This window comes from Pseudophryne corroboree, chromosome 9 (genome assembly GCF_028390025.1).
Source record: "Pseudophryne corroboree isolate aPseCor3 chromosome 9, aPseCor3.hap2, whole genome shotgun sequence".
In the NCBI taxonomy this organism is placed as follows: domain Eukaryota; kingdom Metazoa; phylum Chordata; class Amphibia; order Anura; family Myobatrachidae; genus Pseudophryne; species Pseudophryne corroboree.
The window spans coordinates 279340150-279357718 of NC_086452.1; the positions used below are offsets into that span (position 1 = coordinate 279340150).

At 47.5% G+C, this 17569-nt stretch overlaps 1 protein-coding gene across 1 annotated transcript in view; it reads right to left on the reverse strand.

Moving 5' to 3' along the window:
- Positions 1-17569, reverse strand: part of FOXRED2 (FAD dependent oxidoreductase domain containing 2) — an 804453-nt gene that overhangs the window by 582863 nt on the left and 204021 nt on the right. Inside the window, exons 3-4 of the mRNA XM_063940315.1 lie at positions 12906-13157; positions 508-789 (exon numbers count right to left, since the gene is read on the reverse strand). Coding sequence (XP_063796385.1) covers positions 508-789; positions 12906-13157 — 534 coding nt within the window. The remainder of the gene's footprint in view (positions 1-507; positions 790-12905; positions 13158-17569) is intronic.

The following is a 17569-nucleotide window of genomic DNA, read 5'->3' on the forward strand; positions in this document are numbered from 1 at the left end:
TTTCCCATTACACAGTCTGTAAATGCTAGAGATCCATACTAATAATAAACACCCTTGGGCAGGTGGGAGGGATGTAAATACAAGATAAAGGAGTCTCTGCCTTCAAGTGTACAATGTACACAATATAGAATATATATGGGGGGGGGGGGGGAACAACCTTGGACTGTACATCCTAATTACAAACATAATGAGAAGTTATATCATGCTGAGACTTGTAGTTCTACTTGATAGCACCACTCAATATGTTTGTAATTAGGGTGTGCAATCCAAGCACCCTAACATTAAAACATAGTAGTTAATATTTTTATATAAGAGTTATCATTTGTTCTTAAAGAAAAACAGTTACATTTTAGAACAAGTTTATTGCTTCTTATAAGTGCCCCATAGAACATATTTATTTTCTACTTGTGATATACCCTAACAACACATCAACTCCTGTGCATCCTTTCTTCTCAAACCCTTGATTCCAAACTGTACAAAGAAATAAATCCAATATACTCTCATTACTTATCAAAGATGGAGAAGTCGAATATCCAACCCAAGCAACGGATCACACGGTCATATGGCTTTCGAGCTGCAAAATTATCCAAGTCTTCACGTGGAAGGATGGTATCAAGTTTAGTTGTGCGATTACTTGCATAATTTATGTCCTTCTTTAGATAATGCTTGTGGGTAACATACAACTTTCCAGACTGATCTCGAACTAATGCCAGGTCTAAAAGATCTCCCTCTAAAAGACCATCCAATGACTTCAGCTGGTATGTGTCCAATAGACCATTGTTAATAGCTCTGAAGAAAAAAAAAAAGGGGGGGGGGAAACAGGATTTTAAATACCTACCAGTAAATCTTTTTCTCGTAGTCTATAAGGGATATTGGGGACAGAATTAGTATGATGGGGTATAGACAGGTCCAAAGGAGCCAGTGCAATTTAAATTTATTCCACTGGGTGTGCTGGCTCCTCCCCTCTATGCCTCCTCCGACAGCTCAGTAATAGGTAAAACAGTGCCGAAGGAGAAGAACATACTTGAAAGAAGGAACATAACAGGCGTGGTGAGATTTTAACACCAGCACACCAATACATAACTTAGCCAGCAAAGTCTGGCAACAGCTGAACAGGAACACGTAAGAAAGAACCTGCAGAAAGTCACCGCACAGAGGCGGGCGCCCAATCTCTCTTATGGACTACGAGAAAAGGATTGACTGGTAGGTATTTAAGATCCTATTTTCTCTAGCATCCATAAGGGATATTGGGGACAGAATAAGTACAATGGGGATGTCTCAAAGCTTCCAGAATAAGCGGGAACATGCAGAGACCGCCTGCCTAAACTGGGTATCCTCTTTGGTCAGTGTGTCAAACTTTTAGAACTTGACAAAAAGGTGTTCGTCCCGGACCAGGTAGCAGCTTGGCATAGTTGCAGAGCCACCCAGGAAGAACCCACTGGTCTAGTAGAGTGGGTCTTCAGAGACTGTGGAACCGGTAAGTCTGCTGACACATAGGCTTGTTGGATAGTAAGCCTAATCCAACGAGCAATGGACTGTTTTGAAGCAGGGCAACCCTTTCTCTGTGCATCATACAGCACGAACAAGAAATCTGTCTTTCTGATCTGAGCCGTCCTCTTGACATAGATTTTCAAAGGCTTGCACTGCATCCAATGCCTCCGGTAGAGCAGAAGTGTCAGAACAGGACGGAATCACAATAGGTTGATTCAAGTGAACCACGGAGACCACATTCGGCAGGAACTGCTGTCTAGTCCTGAGCTCCGCTCTGTTCTCGTAAAAGACCAAGTATGGACTTTTGCATGATAAGGACCACAATTCTGAGACATGCCTAGCAGACCCAGGGCCAGTAGCATCACCGTTTTCCACGTGAGGTACTTATCTTCTACTGTCGTCAGAGGTTCAAACCGGGAGGACTGTAGAAAGTGTAACACTACATCCAGATCCCAAGGTGCTGTAGGAGGCAAGAAAGGAGGTTGTATGTGAAGCACCCCTTGCAAAAAGGTCTGAACTTCCGGCAAGAGCCAACTTCTTCTGAAAGAAGATGGAAAGAGCTGAAATCTGGACCTTAATGGATCCCAGACGCAAGCCTTTATCCACTCCAGCCTGCAGGAAATGGAGGAACCTTCCCAAGTGGAATTCTGCAAAAGAATATGTGCGTTCCTCACACCACGAGACATATATCCGCCAGATATAAGGATAGTGTTTTGACATCACAGCATTTCTGGCTTGCACCATAGTGGCAGTGACCTTTTTGGAAAGCCCTTTGTGAGCTAGGATGTTCCACTCAACTTCCATGCCGTCAAACGAAGCCGCCGTAAATCGGGTAGATGAACAGTTGTTATTGAAGAAGATCCCTTCTTAGTGGTAGAGGTCAATGGTCCTCTATGGAAAAGTCCAGAAGAGCTGTGTACCACGCTCTTCGGGGCCAATACGGGGCAATCAAGATTGATTCCACTCTTTGATGTCTGATCCGCTTGAGCACCCTTCGGATCAGAGGAATCGGAGGAAACAGGTAGACCAGCTGGTAAGGCCAAGGCGAAGTCAGCACATCAACTGTGCTCGCCTGAGGGTCCCTGGTTCGTGAGCAATAGCAGCGAAGCTTCTTGTTGAGATGAGAGGTCATCAAGTCGATCTGTGTGCAACCATGCCTGTCGGTAATCAGTTGTAACACCTGAGGGTGTAATCCCCACTCCCCCGGGTGGAGGTCGTGGCGACTTAGGAAGTCCGCCTCCCAGTTGTCCAGTCCCGGAATGAAGATTGCGGACAGCGCTCTTGCATTTCTTTCTGCCCAGAGGAGTATTCTTGACACTTCTCATATGCAGGCCCTGCTTTTTGTCCCTCCTTGTCGATTGATGTACGTCACCACCATGGCGTTGTCAGACTGCACCTGGATCGCCTGATCCCGTAGTAGAGGAGATGCCTGAAGCAGAGCATTGTGGATAGCCCGAAGTTCCAGAATGTTGATTGGAAGTAGGGCCTCTTGGGCAGACCACCTGCCCTGGAACTGCGACCCTTGGATGACAGCTCCCAATCCTATTAGACTCGCATCCGTCATGAGGAGGATCCAATCCTGAATTCCAAACTGCTGGAAGGATGCCGCTTTGGAAGACTGTAGCCACCACAGGAGAAATCCTGGCCTGGGTTGACAACCGAATCATCTGGTGCATCTGAAGATGGGAACCAGACCACTTGTTCATCAAGTCAAATTGGAACGGTCTGGCATGAAACCTTCCGAATTGTATCGCCTCATACCAGGCCACCATAATTCCAAACAATCGTATGCAAAGAAGAAGATTGGAGACTTGAGCCGGTCGGAACACCAAGCGAACCATTTCTTGAAGTGTTCTCACTTTTTCCTCTGGGAGAAAAAACACTTTCTGTGCTACAGTATCCAGTAGCATCCCCAGAAACAGGAGCCGCTGAGTCGGTTCCAGGTGGGATTTCTGTAGATTGAGGATACAACCGTGGTGAGACAGAAGTTTCATAGTGTGATCTATATAGAGCAAGAGAAGCTCCCTGGAGTTCGCTTTTATCAGGGGATCGTCCAGGTATGGAATCACATTGACTCCCTAGACCCTGAGTTGAAATATAATTTCCGCCATCACCTTCGTAAACACCCTCGGAGCTGTAGACAGGCCGAAGGGTAACGCCTGAAACTGGTAGTGATCGTTCAGTAGGGCAAACCTCAGATAGGCCTGATGAGGAGGCCAAATTGGGATATGGAGGTAAGCATCCTTGATATCCATGGACACTAGAAATTCCTGTTCCAGGCCTGCGATCACCGCTTTCAAATATTCCATCTTGAATTTGAAAACCTTCAAGTGAGGATTTAAGGACTTCAGGTTCAGAATGGGTCTCACAGACCAGTCTGGTTTTGATGCTACAAACAGACTGGAGAAGTAACCCTGTCCTTGTTGTAGCAGGGGAACCTGAACAATGACCTGGGACTGGACCAATTTGTCTATGTCCAGTAGCAGCGTACCACGCATACTTTCTAAAACTGCTAAGCCCGATTTGAAAAATCATTGGGGAGGAGTACCATCGAACTCCAGTTTGTAACCCTGAGAAATGAGGTCCCTTACCCAAGCATCTTGGCAGGAACTGTCCCAGATGTTGCTGAAGTGACGCAATTGAGCTCCCACCATGAGGTCACCTCGGGGTAGGTGGGCTCCGTCATGCTGAAATTTTGTGGAAGCAGAACTAGAGTTCTGGTCCTGAGATCCAGTGACGGCTGGTTTCTTAGAATTTACCCTGGAGCCTCTAGCCACGTTGCAGGTACCTCTGGCCCTAGATCGAAATCTGGGGTACCGAAAGGACTGAGTAGACGGTCCTGGGTATGAACGTCTAGCAGGTGGAGCCCCTGAAGGGCGAAATGTGGATTTTCCAGCAGTAGGTTTGGAAATCCATGTGACAAGTTCACCACCAAAGAGCCATTCACCTGTGAAGGGAAGAGATTCCACATTACGCTTGAATTCAGCATCAGCAATCCACTCACGCAACCATATGGCTCTGCGGGCAGACAAAGCCATAGCCATGGTTCTAGCATTAATATTGCCAATCTCTTTAAGGGAGTCACATAGAACCCTTACAGGTGTCCTGAATATGATTCAGGAACGCAACAGTATTAACCAAGGTCCTATCACCCGAGAGACCTTCTTTAATTTGATTAGCCCAGGAATGAATTGCATGTGCCATCCAGCAAACTGCAATGACCGGTCATTGAGCTGCACCAGCGGCAGTGTAGCTAGATTTCAGAGTTGTCTCAATTTTTCTATCTGCTGGGTCCTTTACCATAAGAAGCCTGGAGTAGGGAGTAATGCCTGTTTAGAAAGGCGAGAGACTGACGTCTACTGTAGGAGATTCTTCCCAGAATTTTCTGCCGTCAGGGGCAAAAGGGAATGTATGCAAAAACCGTTTTGACACCTGATATTTTTTATCTGGATTCTTCCAGGCTACTTTAAATAAATCATATAATTCCTTGGAATCAGGAAATGTGACTGTGTTTGTCTTGTGTGAGGAAAAATGACTGCTGATTAGTAGTATCCTCCAGGGGGAGCTTTAAAACATCACTAATAGCCAATATGAGGGGTTCAGTACCTTGCCTGGGGGTGGTATCCCCATTTACGGGGTCCACATCATCCCTATCATCCTGTATATCATCATCAGTATCTGATAGTAGTGCAGGTAAAACACATTTATGTGCCCCCATAGTAGACAGGGTGGGATGTTTGGCAGTTAGACTAGCCACTGCTTGTTGCAGTTCCTGAGTCTTATTGGCATTTGCAGTGAGCTGAGATGACGTATCAGACATAGTTTTGATAACCCCCAACCAGGAGGACTCTGGACTCTCCCCCACATTGATATCAGCATTCTGGGATGGCTGACTACACTGCTCACATGATATTGAGCTGGATGAACTAGGAGAGAATCTTGTATTACATACACTGCATGACTTCTGTTTATCACTGACCTGGGTTGAGGGTATTGTGAACTCGGGGGTTCTTCCGATGAACGGGAAGGGGAACCACAGCTGGGTCGAAGTAGAGATGGCCGGATGTAGGTTTTCTTCATGCAGGATTTTGCGGCAGGCAAAATTTGTGACGGATACTGAAATCCACCTGAAAGACAAGGACTTGAGAACGGTGCTGGTGAATACTGTGAGTGATGTTGAAGCACACGGTGACTATTGCTTGTGAGCGTTGCAGAAGCACACGGTGACTATTGCTTGTGAGTGTTGCAGAAGCACACGGTGCTTGATGCTTGTGAGCGTTTGTAGAAGCACACAGTGACCGATGCTCGTGAGCGTTGCAGAAACACACGGTGACTGAAGCTTGTGAGCGTTGCAGAAACACAGGGTGACTGATGCTTGTGAGTGTTGCAGAAACACACGGATGCTGAGAGCACAGAAGTCCGTGCAGCAGAGGAGCACACTGAATGCAGCGACACAGGAAGCTGGAAGCACAAGAGTCTGTGCAGCAGAGGTAGGAGCACACTGAATGCTGGAGCACTGGAAGCTGGGAGCACACTGAATGCTGGAGCACTGGAAGCTGGGAGCACACTGAATGCTGGAGCACTGGAAGCTGGGAGCACACTGAATGCTGGAACACTGGAAGCTGGGAGCACACTGAATGCTGGAGCACTGGAGTTTTCACTTCTCCGAAAAGAAATGATACTCAGGCGCCGGAGCCCTGCCCGGCATCTGAATTTGAACTCCCCGCCTCTATCTGGTTGGCGGGGAGCGCCGATGTCACCCGCCCACACGTCCTCCGTGGACGCCGGACGCACCCGCGACGCCTGCCCCCCGAATGCCCGCCGGGACCAGCGCCTTCGGAGCCCCGAGACCCGGAGACCACCCGCGGGGATGGCCGCCGGGAGACCCAGCGCACCCGGAGGGGTAAGCGCGGCGCCGCAGTGGTATGATAGTACCCCCTCCTCCAGGAGTGATCTCTGGACACTTCCCTGGTTTTGTTGGATGTCTAGAATGAAAGATCCAAATTAGTCGGGGAGCAGAGACCTCAGAAGCCTTTATCCAACTATTCTCTTCAGGTCCATAATCCTTCCATTCCACCAAGTATTGTAAATTCTTGTGATAGTAACGGGAGTCCAGAATAGTTTTGTTCTCAAATTCCGTTCCAGTTTCAGTCTCTACTGAGATTGGACTAGAAGACTCTGAATGGAAACGATTTAGGATGAGAGGACGAAGGAGAGAGACATGGAAAGAATTTGGTATACGAAAATGAGGAGGCAGACCCAATTTGCAGACCACAGGATTCAGGACTTGTAAAACAGGGTAAGGACCGATGAACCTTGGAGCAAATTTCATAGTGGGTACTTTTAGTTGGAGGTTGCGGGTGGAGAGCCATACTCTATCGCCAACCTTGTATTGAGGAGTGGCCCGCCGTTTCTTGTCCGCAAAGAATTTGTATCGGACTGAGATTTTCTTGAGGTTAGCATGAACCCTATTCCAAATTTGACTGAAGTGTTGTAAAGTGGAAGTTACAGCCGGAACCTCCTCCGACGGAAGGATTGGTAATTCTGGAACCCGTGGATGGAACCGTAATTGATGAAGAACGGAGATTCACCAGTGGAGGAATGAAACAAATGATAATCGGCAAACTCTGCCCAGGGTAACAGTTCCACCCAGTCGTCCTGTGAAAGAGAGAGATAAATGCGGAGAAAAGTCTCCAAATCCTGGTTGACTCATTCGGTTTGCCCATTTGTTTGGGGAGGATAGGCAGACGAGAATTTTAGTTTCATTTGTAAGGCAGAACAGAGAGCCCTCCAAAACCTGGCAGTGAACTGTACCCCTCGATCTCAGACCACCTCCAGAGGTAAGCCATGTAGCCGAAAGTGCTCCCGGATAAATAGCAGAGCCAGTTTGGGAGCTGTCGGTAGACCTGTCAACGGAACGAAGTGTGCCATCTTCGAAAAACGGTCGACAATCACCCAGATGGTATTGTAACCTTTGGAGTGGGGCAACTCGGTAATGAAGTCCATAGGAATATGGGTCCAGGGTTTTCTTGGAATGGACAGAGGACGAAGCAATCCGGCAGGAGGCAGACGAGGAATTTTGTGCTGTGTGCATTGAGGACTAGAACTAACATAATCCTGTATATACCTTCTCATGGTATTCCACCAGTAAGACCTTCGCTGGAATTGGAATATTTTTTGGACTCCCGGATGACCGGAGAACTTGGAAATATGGGCACACTGTAGTATTCTTGGTCGGAATTCAACTGGTACTGACATTCTTCCAGGAGGAGGATCTAGAGAAGTGGAAGCAGCAGAAATGGAAATTGGACTGAGAATTAGACTTCTTTCAAAGGAATTCTCTTCATCTGAGGCAGTTAGGGAATGAGACAGACCATCAGCTTTTGTATTGAAAGTCCTCGCCTGGTACTTAATAACAAAAGAGAATCGAGTAAAGAAGAGTGCCCATCTGGCCTGACGGGGATTCAAGCATTGTGCGGTCTTGATGTACAACAAGTTCTTATGATCAGTGAAAATAGTAATCAGATGTTTGGCACCTTCTAACAAGTATCTCCATTCTTCCAAGGCGGATTTTATTGCCAAAAGTTACTGATCTCCGATAGTGTAGTTTTGCTCAGCAGGCGAGAACTTACGAGAATGGAAACCACATGGATGCAATTTCTTGTCCGAAGAATACTGGGAAAGAACGGCTCAGACTCCGACTGAGGAAGCATCGACCTCCATTAAGAACGGTTCTTCAAAATTTGGTTGTTGGAGTACCGGAGCTGACACAAAAGCTGATTTCAACCGGGTGAAAGCTTCCACGGCTTCGGAAGACCACAAACTCGGGTTGGAACCCTTTTTGGTCAATGCGGTAATGGGTGCAGCAATGGTGGAAAAACCCCTAATGAATTTCCTGTAGTAGTTTGCAAAGCCCAAGAACCTTTGTACTGCTTTCAAAGAGAGAGGCTGAGTCCAACCACGAATGGCTGTGAGTTTCTCCGGATCCATGCGAAGCTCCGTACCCGAGATGACATAGCCGAGGAATGGAATTGACGATACCTCAAAGGTGCATTTGGAAATCTTGCCGTAGAGACGATTATTTCGTAATCGGATAAGTACCTCTTTGACCTGTGTCCTGTGTTCTGCTAGATTTTTGGAAAAAAATCAGAATGTCATCTAAATACACCACTACACTTTGGTATAACATGTCTCGGAAGATTTCGTTAACGAATCCCTGGAAAATGGCAGGAGCATTGCTAAGGACAAACGGCATTACCAGATATTCGTAATGCCCATCTCTGGTATTGAAGGCGGTCTTCCATTCGTCCCCTTGTCGGATACGTATAAGATTATAGGCTCCTCTCAAGTCGAGCTTTGAAAAAACGTTGGCTCCACGCACCCTATCAAATAGTTCTGTGATTAGCGGCAAGGGATATTTATTTTTGATGGTGATATCGTTTAGGCCGCGATAATCGATACATGGTCTTAACCCCCCGTCTTTCTTCTTCACGAAAAAGAAACCTGCTCCAGCCGGAGAGACAGAGGGGCGAATAAATCCCTTAAGAAGACTGGATTTAATATAGTCCGACATAGCTTGGGTCTCAGGTAGAGACAGAGGGTAAGTGCGACCCCGAGGCGGCATCTTACCTGGGATGAGGTCAATGGGGCAGCCCAAGGTCTATGGGGTGGTAATTGATCAGCCGCCTGCTCAGAGAACATATCCGTGAACTCCCGATAAGCCTCCGGAATGAGCTCCTCATCCGACCTAGAAGATGCACGGAGCGTACAGACGGGAGTAAGGCAATTAGTGAGACAGAATGAACTCCAAGATAGAATTTATGAAGACTTCCAGTCGACGTGGGGATTATGAGTTTTGAGCCAAGGCAACCCAAGGACAAGATCGTGAGGCATCTCCGGAATCACTAGGAACTCCAGATGTTCTTGATGTAGAGCTCCGACCTGCAGCCTAACGGGCTCTGTGCGATATGTATTGAGGCCATTGGATATTCTGGTACCATTGATAGCAGTCAATGAAATAGGCCGTTTTATAGACTGCAACTTTAGATCCAGACTTTGGGCACAGGAGAAAGAAATGAAATTCCCAGCAGCCCCAGAGTCCAATAGGGCATTAAAAGATTGGGTAACTGACTTGGAGAACAAAGATACGGAAAGCAAGCAATCCAAAGTCGGAGAAGATTTGGACGTGACCCCCAACTTGACTCCTCCGGAACAAGCTAGGCCTGTCCGTTTCCCGGTCGGGATTTACAAAACTTGAGGAAATGATCTGCGGCTCCACAGTAAAGGCAAAGGTTACCCTCACGACGACACTGTCGTTCCTCCGGAGACAGTCGGGACCGGTTAATTTGCATGGGCTCGTCCGGACTAGGTACAGCCGCTGGCCTAGGAGGAGGAAGCCGGAATCTGGAACGATCTGAACGACTACGTTCTCCTCCACGCTCCTGCATCCGAAGATCCACCTTGACGCAGAGGGAGATCAACTCTTCTAATGGATCCGGCAGATCCCTAGTGACCAACTCATCTTTCAGCCGGTCGGAGAGACCGTTCCAGAAGGCAGCCCTCAGGGCGTCATTATTCCAGCGAAGTTCAGAGGCAATGGTCTGGAAATGAACCACGTACTGACCCACGGAGCGGGAGCCCTGACGGACACGGAGCAAGTCAGAAGAAGCAGTGGTCATCCTGCCAGGCTCATCGAATATTCTTCGAAAGGACGTGATGAAATTGGTTTAGTTGGAAACCACGGGATCAGATCGTTCCCATAACGGAGACACCCAATCCAACGCTGAGCCTTCGAGCAGGGAAATAATATATGCCACTTTAGACCGATCCGTAGGGAAATTATGTGAGAGAAGCTCGAAGTGCACCTCGCATTGGTTTAAAAAACCACGGCAATTCTTTGGATTCCCATTATAGCGGGAAGGAGTAGGAAGTTGAAGGCGTGACCTGGTACCGGCCGAAGGTTGGACATTACTGGAAACAACAACTGGAGCGGTTACGGGAACTGAAACCGGAATTACTGAAGCTAAGGATGCTTGAATTTGATCCAATCGACCAGACAATTCCTGGAGATACTGCATCACCTGTGCCGCCTCCTGACTCTGAACTCGGGAAGCCAAATTTTGGATGGCGCTTGACTCTGTGTTCCGATCCCCTGGATCCATGTGGCCTGAGTATACTATCACTGACCTGGGATGAGGGTATTGTGAACTCGGGGGTTCTTCCGATGACCGGGAAGGGGAACAACAGCTGGGTCGAAGCAGAGATGGCCAGATGTAGGTTTTCTTCATGCAGGATTTTGCGGCAGGCAAGATTCGTGAAGGATACTGAAATCCACCTGAAAGACAAGGACTTGAGAACGGTGCTGGTGAATACTGTGAGTGATGTTGAAGTACACGGTGACTATTGCTTGTGAGCGTTGCAGAAGCACACGGTGACTATTGCTTGTGAGCATTGCAGAAGCACACAGTGCTTGATGCTTGTGCGCGTTTGCAGAAGCACACGGTGACCGATGCTCGTGAGCGTTGCAGAAACACACGGTGCCTGATGCTTGTGAGCGTTTGCTGAAGCATACGGTGACTGATGCTTGTGAGCGTTGCAGAAACACACGGTGACTGATGCTTGTGAGCGTTGCAGAAACACAGGGTGACTGATGCTTGTGAGTGTTGCAGAAACACACGGATGCCGAGAGCACAGAAGTCCGTGCAGCAGAGGAGCACACTGAATGCAGGGACACAGGAAGCTGGAAGCACAAGAGTCTGTGCAGAAGAGGTAGGAGCACACTGAATGCTGGAGCACTGGAAGCTGGGAGCACACTGAATGCTGGAGCACTGGAAGCTGGGAGCACACAATGCTGGAGCACTGGAAGCTGGGAGCACACTGAATGCTGGAGCACTGGAAGCTGGGAGCACACTGAATGCTGGAGCACTGGAGTTTTCACTTCTACGAAAAGAGATGATACTCAGGCGCCGGAGCTCTGCCCGGTGTCTGAATTTGAACTCCCCGCCTCTATCTGGTTGGCGGGGAGCGCAGATGACGTCACCCGCCCACACGTCCTCCGTGGACACCGGACGCACCCGCGACGCCCGCCCCCCGAACGCCCGCCGGGACCAGCGCCTCCGGAGCCCCGAGACCCGGAGACCACCCGCGGGGACAGCCGCCGGGAGACCCAGCGCACCCGGAGGGGTAAGCGAAGCGGCCGCGGCGGTATGACACGGTTTTACCATTGTGATCAGAAAAACAAGTATAATACACATACAACACAGCCTGATAATATATATTACAAGCCTGCCCTATTGCATGTGAGAGGAGATACAGGAGAGAGGACCCTAGCGCACTCAGTGCTGCACAGCCCCAGTGAGCTGTCAGTGTTTTGTTTTTTTCTAAACACAGTGAGAATGTTACTGATAAAATCCCTCAAGGGGATGTTATTGTGGACAAGAATAGCGGCTCTCCCCCCTACACCCAGTACCGGCGATCCGAGGACAGTTTGGAGGAGTTGTGGAGGCTGATGCAGCTGCTGCTATGCAGAGGAAGGTGCCAAAATGCCCCTGAGCCCACTCTCGTGTAGCTCTGCCCCCCACCATGGCACCTGAGCTACTTCTGTATAATTATACTGGCATGTCTCCCAATGTGTAAAAACCTTACATAAATGCTTGGTTTACCCTATATTAGCCAGTCTCATGCGGGGGCCATAGCAGGTCCCCCCCAGGAGGGATCCGCCCGCCAAACCCACGCTGTAAGTCGCACAGCAAACCGGGAAACCCCCCCTAGCAGGGCGCCCAGTTGGTACTCACCACCGACGATCACCATAAGGCAGCATTAGGAGTGTGCGGCATGCTGCGGATGCGACAGACAACGCGCCGTGCCCCGCTGAACAAACAGCCTCTTAGGACAGTGGTCCTGCAGCGAGGAAGCGGCTCTGCACTTCAAGAGGCCAGTGACCGTAACCCCCTACCTCCCACGGTGCAGGTATGCTGTTGCCCAAACAGCATACCGAAATAAATAAAACTTAAAAAGAAAATGAAGAAAAACTCTGGAGATAGCAGAGTGTGCAACCTTTCCTGTGGGCACCTTTTTCTAAACTGAGCTGTACGAGGAGGCATAGAGGGGAGGAGCCAGCACACCCAGTGGAAGAAATTTGAAGTGCACTGGCTTCTTTGGACCAGTCTATATACTATCGTACTAAGTCAGTCCCCAATATCCCTTATGGATGCTAGAGATAAAAGAAATGAGTCACTCTGTAATTTCTAATCAACCATATAAAATGCAAAACCGCTTAAAAAAAAATTTTTCAGAAAATTACATCAAATACATTTTTGGGATCAACCAGTTTTATATTTTACAATCAGTAGCATAGATTGTGATAGGCAGGCCTTCTCATTCACAGATGTCTTCACAGATGTTCATATATTCACCTGAGATCTCCAACATAGTGTGTGGACCAGGAGAGTCGTACCCTGGAACGACCAAGCATGTGTATAAAATTAGTAAAGCCCAAGATATTCTCAGCTGTTTCAAAGGCAGAATTTCCACGTCCCAGTATTAGAACACTCTGTCCAGTAAAATTGTGAGGGTCTACAGATATGGTCTCATAGCCTTCTGCATACTCTGCTCCAGGAAACTTCATAATGTTAGGCAAAGACAAGCCACAGGCCACCAGAAGAACACTGAAACAAACAGAAAGGAACAGTATTATTGTCAAAAATGTGTTATCCCAAAGCGGAGATGTCTAAAAGACTAGTGTTGGAACATACAAATCTAATCACAATCTGCAACCTTATAAATGTTAATCCTGGGATCAAAAAGTAGTACGCAGTGCCCCAATTCATATTATGTAACATGAGAGAGTGCCCTCAAGTTCATATTATCTAACATGACAGTGCCCTCCAGTTCATATAATACCACATTACAGTGCCAAGTTCATGGTATGCCATACTATTGTGCCTCCAGTTCATATTATGCCACATTAGTGTTCCCCAATCATATTATGCCATAGTATAGTGTCTCCAGTTCATATTGTACCACATTACAGTGCCCTCCAGTTGATATTATCCAACATGACAGTGCCATCAAATTCATATAATACCACATAACAGTGCCCAGTTAAGATTATGGGGGTCATTCAGAGTTGATCGTATCTGTGCTAATGCGATGAACTGCAGCAAGCGTTCAGTTCAGAATGACCCCCTGTGTCACTGTACAGGCCCTTTTACCTTTATAAATCTACTACACACATAATTTACTGAAAATGTAATGTCAGTACAATTAGACCTGATAACTACTGTATATGTCCTGTACCTGGAGCCCCCTAAGCCTCTGGGTCCCAGAGCTATTGTACCCCCTAATATCCAACTGTTGGCATTTACCAAAAAAGAAGATTACTTTTTTGGAGCACTCTTTTATATTGTACTCCCTGTCTGCACCCACTATAGCTACACCAATGATAGTTGCAAAATACACATTGATATTATCAGTACAAACGACTGAAAGAATGCCTGCACAATATTGCACTAGAGTAAAACATTTATAACGTTACCACCTTATATGGTAAGCATATAATTTGTATCCATAGATAAGATAATTTTTCGGTACATTTGGAGACAACAGGGTATAGAGTGACAAGTGGAAACCTGTGAAGTGAAATGTATTCTGTCTACTTGGGTATGCTCCATACAATACAGAGGTGTCAAACCTCTGACTCAGGTAAGTGTAGGATAGAAAAAAAATAGAATTTTGGTTACCTACCGGTAAATCCTTTTCTCGTAGTCCGTAGAGGATGCTGGGGTCCACATTAGTATCATGGGGTATAGACGGGTACACCCGGAGCCATTGGCACTTTAAGAGTTTGAGAGTGTGGGCTGGCTCCTCCCTCTATGCCCCTCCCACCAGATTCAGTCTAAAAACTGTGCCCGAGGAGACAACATACTTCGAGAGAAGGATTATACACAGATAGTGGTGAGATTCATACCAGCTCACACATACAAGGCACGTCAAGTCAACTAGCTTGAACTACTCAGCAACAGCTGAAACATTACTTGCCAAGTAACAATGCAGTACTCAACTAAAATGAAGTTGTACTGAACCAAATAATATTTGCAGGAAAAAACGGAGCGATGGGCTGGCGCCCAGCATCCTCTAGGGACTACGAGAAAAGGATTTACCGGTAGGTAACCAAAGTCCTATTTTCTCTTACGTCCTAGAGGATGCTGGAGCCCACATTAGTAACATGAGGATGTACCAAAGCTCCCAGAACGGGAGGGAGAATGCTGAGGCTCCTGCAGAACTGATTGACTGAACTTCAGATCATCAGAGGCCAAAGTATCGAACTTGTAAAACTTTGCAAACGTGTTCGACCCAGACCAAGTTGCAGCTCGCAAAGTTGCACTGCCGAGACACCCTGGGCAGCCGCCCTGGAAGACCCCACTCTACAAGTAGAGTGGGCCTTAACAGATTTTGGACACGGCAGCCCTGCCGTAGAATAAGCGTGCTGGATAGGGAACCTAATCCAGCAAAAAATAGTCTGTTTAGAAACAGGACACCCAATTTTCTTGGGATCATAGAGGACAAACAGAGGGTCTGACTTTCTGTGATGAAAAAGTTCTCTTCACATATATCTTCAGAGCCCTTACGACATCCAAGGACTTTGATGTAATTGAGGAGTCAGTAGCCACTGGCACCACAACAGTTTGGTTGATATGAAATGCCGACACAACCTTCGGAAAAAACTGCTGACGAGTCCGAAGCTCAGCTCTATCTTCGTGGAAGATCAAGTAAAGCTTTTACAGGATAAAGCCCCCAGCTCGGACACACATCTAGCAGAAGCTAAGGCCAACAAGATAACTGCCTTCCATGTAAGAAATTTGACCTCTACCTCCTGTAGAGGTTCCAACCAATCCGAATGGAGGAACCGCAACACCATGTTAAGGTCCCAAGGCACCGTAGGTGGTACAATGGGAGGTTGGATATGCAGAAATCCCTTCAAAAAGGTCTGAACCTAACGGAGGGCATCCAATTGTTTCTGAAAGAAATAGGATAGGGCTGAAATCTGGAACTTCACAGAACCCAAACTCAGGCCCATATCCGCTCCTGCTTGCAGAAAGAGGAGGAAACGTCCGAGTTGAAACTCCACCGTAGGAAACTTCTTGGACTCACACCAAGAGACATATTTCTTCCATATACAATGGTAATGTTTAGACGTTACCCCTTTCCTAGCCTGTATGAGGGTAAAAATAATCTTCTTCGGAATGCCCTTCCGAGCAAGAATCAGGCGCTCAACTTCCATGCCGTCAAATGTAGCTGCGGTAAGTCTTGATAGGTGAACGGTCTCTGCTGCAGCAGGTCCTCCCGAAGAGAAGGAGGCCTTGGCTCTTCTTAAAGTAGATTCAGAAGTTCTGCTTACCAAGCCCTTCTTGGCCAGTCTGGGACAATATGCATGGCTTGAACCCTTGTTCTCCTTATGAGAATTAGGATTCTTGGGATGAGTGGGAGTGGTGGAAACACGTACACTGACTGGAACACCCACAGAGACACCAGGGAGTCCACTGCCACTGCCAGTGGGTTCCTCAACCAGGAACAATAACGTTGAAGCTTCTTGTTGAGACGAGAGGCCATCATGTATATTTGGGGTAAACCCCAAAGATCTGTTATGTCCTTGAACACCTCTGGATGGAGTCCCCACTCTCCTGGATGGAGATAGTGTCTGCTGAGGAAGTCTGCTTCCCAGTTGTCTACTCCCGGAATGAAGATGGCTGACAGCACTAACGCGTGCTTTTCTGTCCAGAGGAGTATTCTTGTCACCTCTGACATTGCCGCTCTGCTCTTCGTTCCGCCTTTATCGGTTTATGTAAGCCACTGTTGTTACGTTGTCCGACTGCACTTCAATGGCCCAATTTCTCAGAAGAGGGGCCACCTGAAGACCGTTATAGATGGCTCTTAGTTCCAGGATGTTGATGGGCAGGCAGCTTCCAGGCTTGACCACCGTCCTTGGAAGGTTACTCCTTGAGTGACTGCTCCCCAGCCCCGAAGGCTCGCATCCGTGGTTAGAAGGACCCAGCCTTGAATCCCCAACCTGAGTTCCTCCAGAAGGTGAGGTAATTGGAGCCACCAGAGGAGTGAAAATAGGATTTTGGTACTTACCAGGTAAATTTTATTCCTTGAATCTATACGGGGCACTGGAGTACTCTTGGGATATGGACGGTTCCGCAGGAACAAGGCACTGAATAAATAAAATTTGGAACTACTCCTCCCCTCCATATCCCAGAGTACCTCAGTGTTTTTTACTGAGCCGAACAGGAGCTATAGGGAGGTTTACAATGGAGAATTACATATAACAAACCGGACAACAATAAGGTTGACACATAACGTTACTGACAACTAAACAGTTGACACCATAACCGATAGAACTTGATAATTTGAACCAGTCGGTGAGTGTGTTACCATAAGATTCCCTGAACTTACTACAAGCCAGGTAAAACTGCTCTGGGTGGGCGTCCAGTGCCCCCCTATGGATTCAAAGAAAAGGATTTACCTGGTAAGTACCAAAATCCTATTTTCTTTTTCATCCACTAGGGGTCACTGGAGTACTCTTGGGACGTACCAAAGCTTCCCCCATGGGCGGGAGAGCTGTTTGACACCTGTAACACTAGGCGACCAAAGCTAGATGCGGATGCCGCAAAAGTATCAAACTTGTAAAAGCGCACAAGCATGTGCACTGAAGACCATGTAGCCGCACGGCAAAGCTGTGTCGTAGAAGCTCCACGACCAGCTGCCCATGACGTTCCCACAGAACGTGTGGTATGAGCTGTTACTGATGTAGGTGGCTGTAACCTAGCATGAAGGCAAGCCTGACGTATGGTCAGTTTTATCCATCTGGATAAGGTTTGCTTAGAAGCTGGCCAACCCATCTTGGCAGCATCGTAGAGAACAAACAACGTATCCGTCTTACGAACTGTAGACGTTCGGGATACATAAACGCGTAGTGCGCGTACCACATCCAAGGTTCCAGAATCTCCTGTTAACACAGGAACTACTATTGGTTGATTGATGTGAAAAAAGAACACTACTTTTGGTAGGAAAGCGG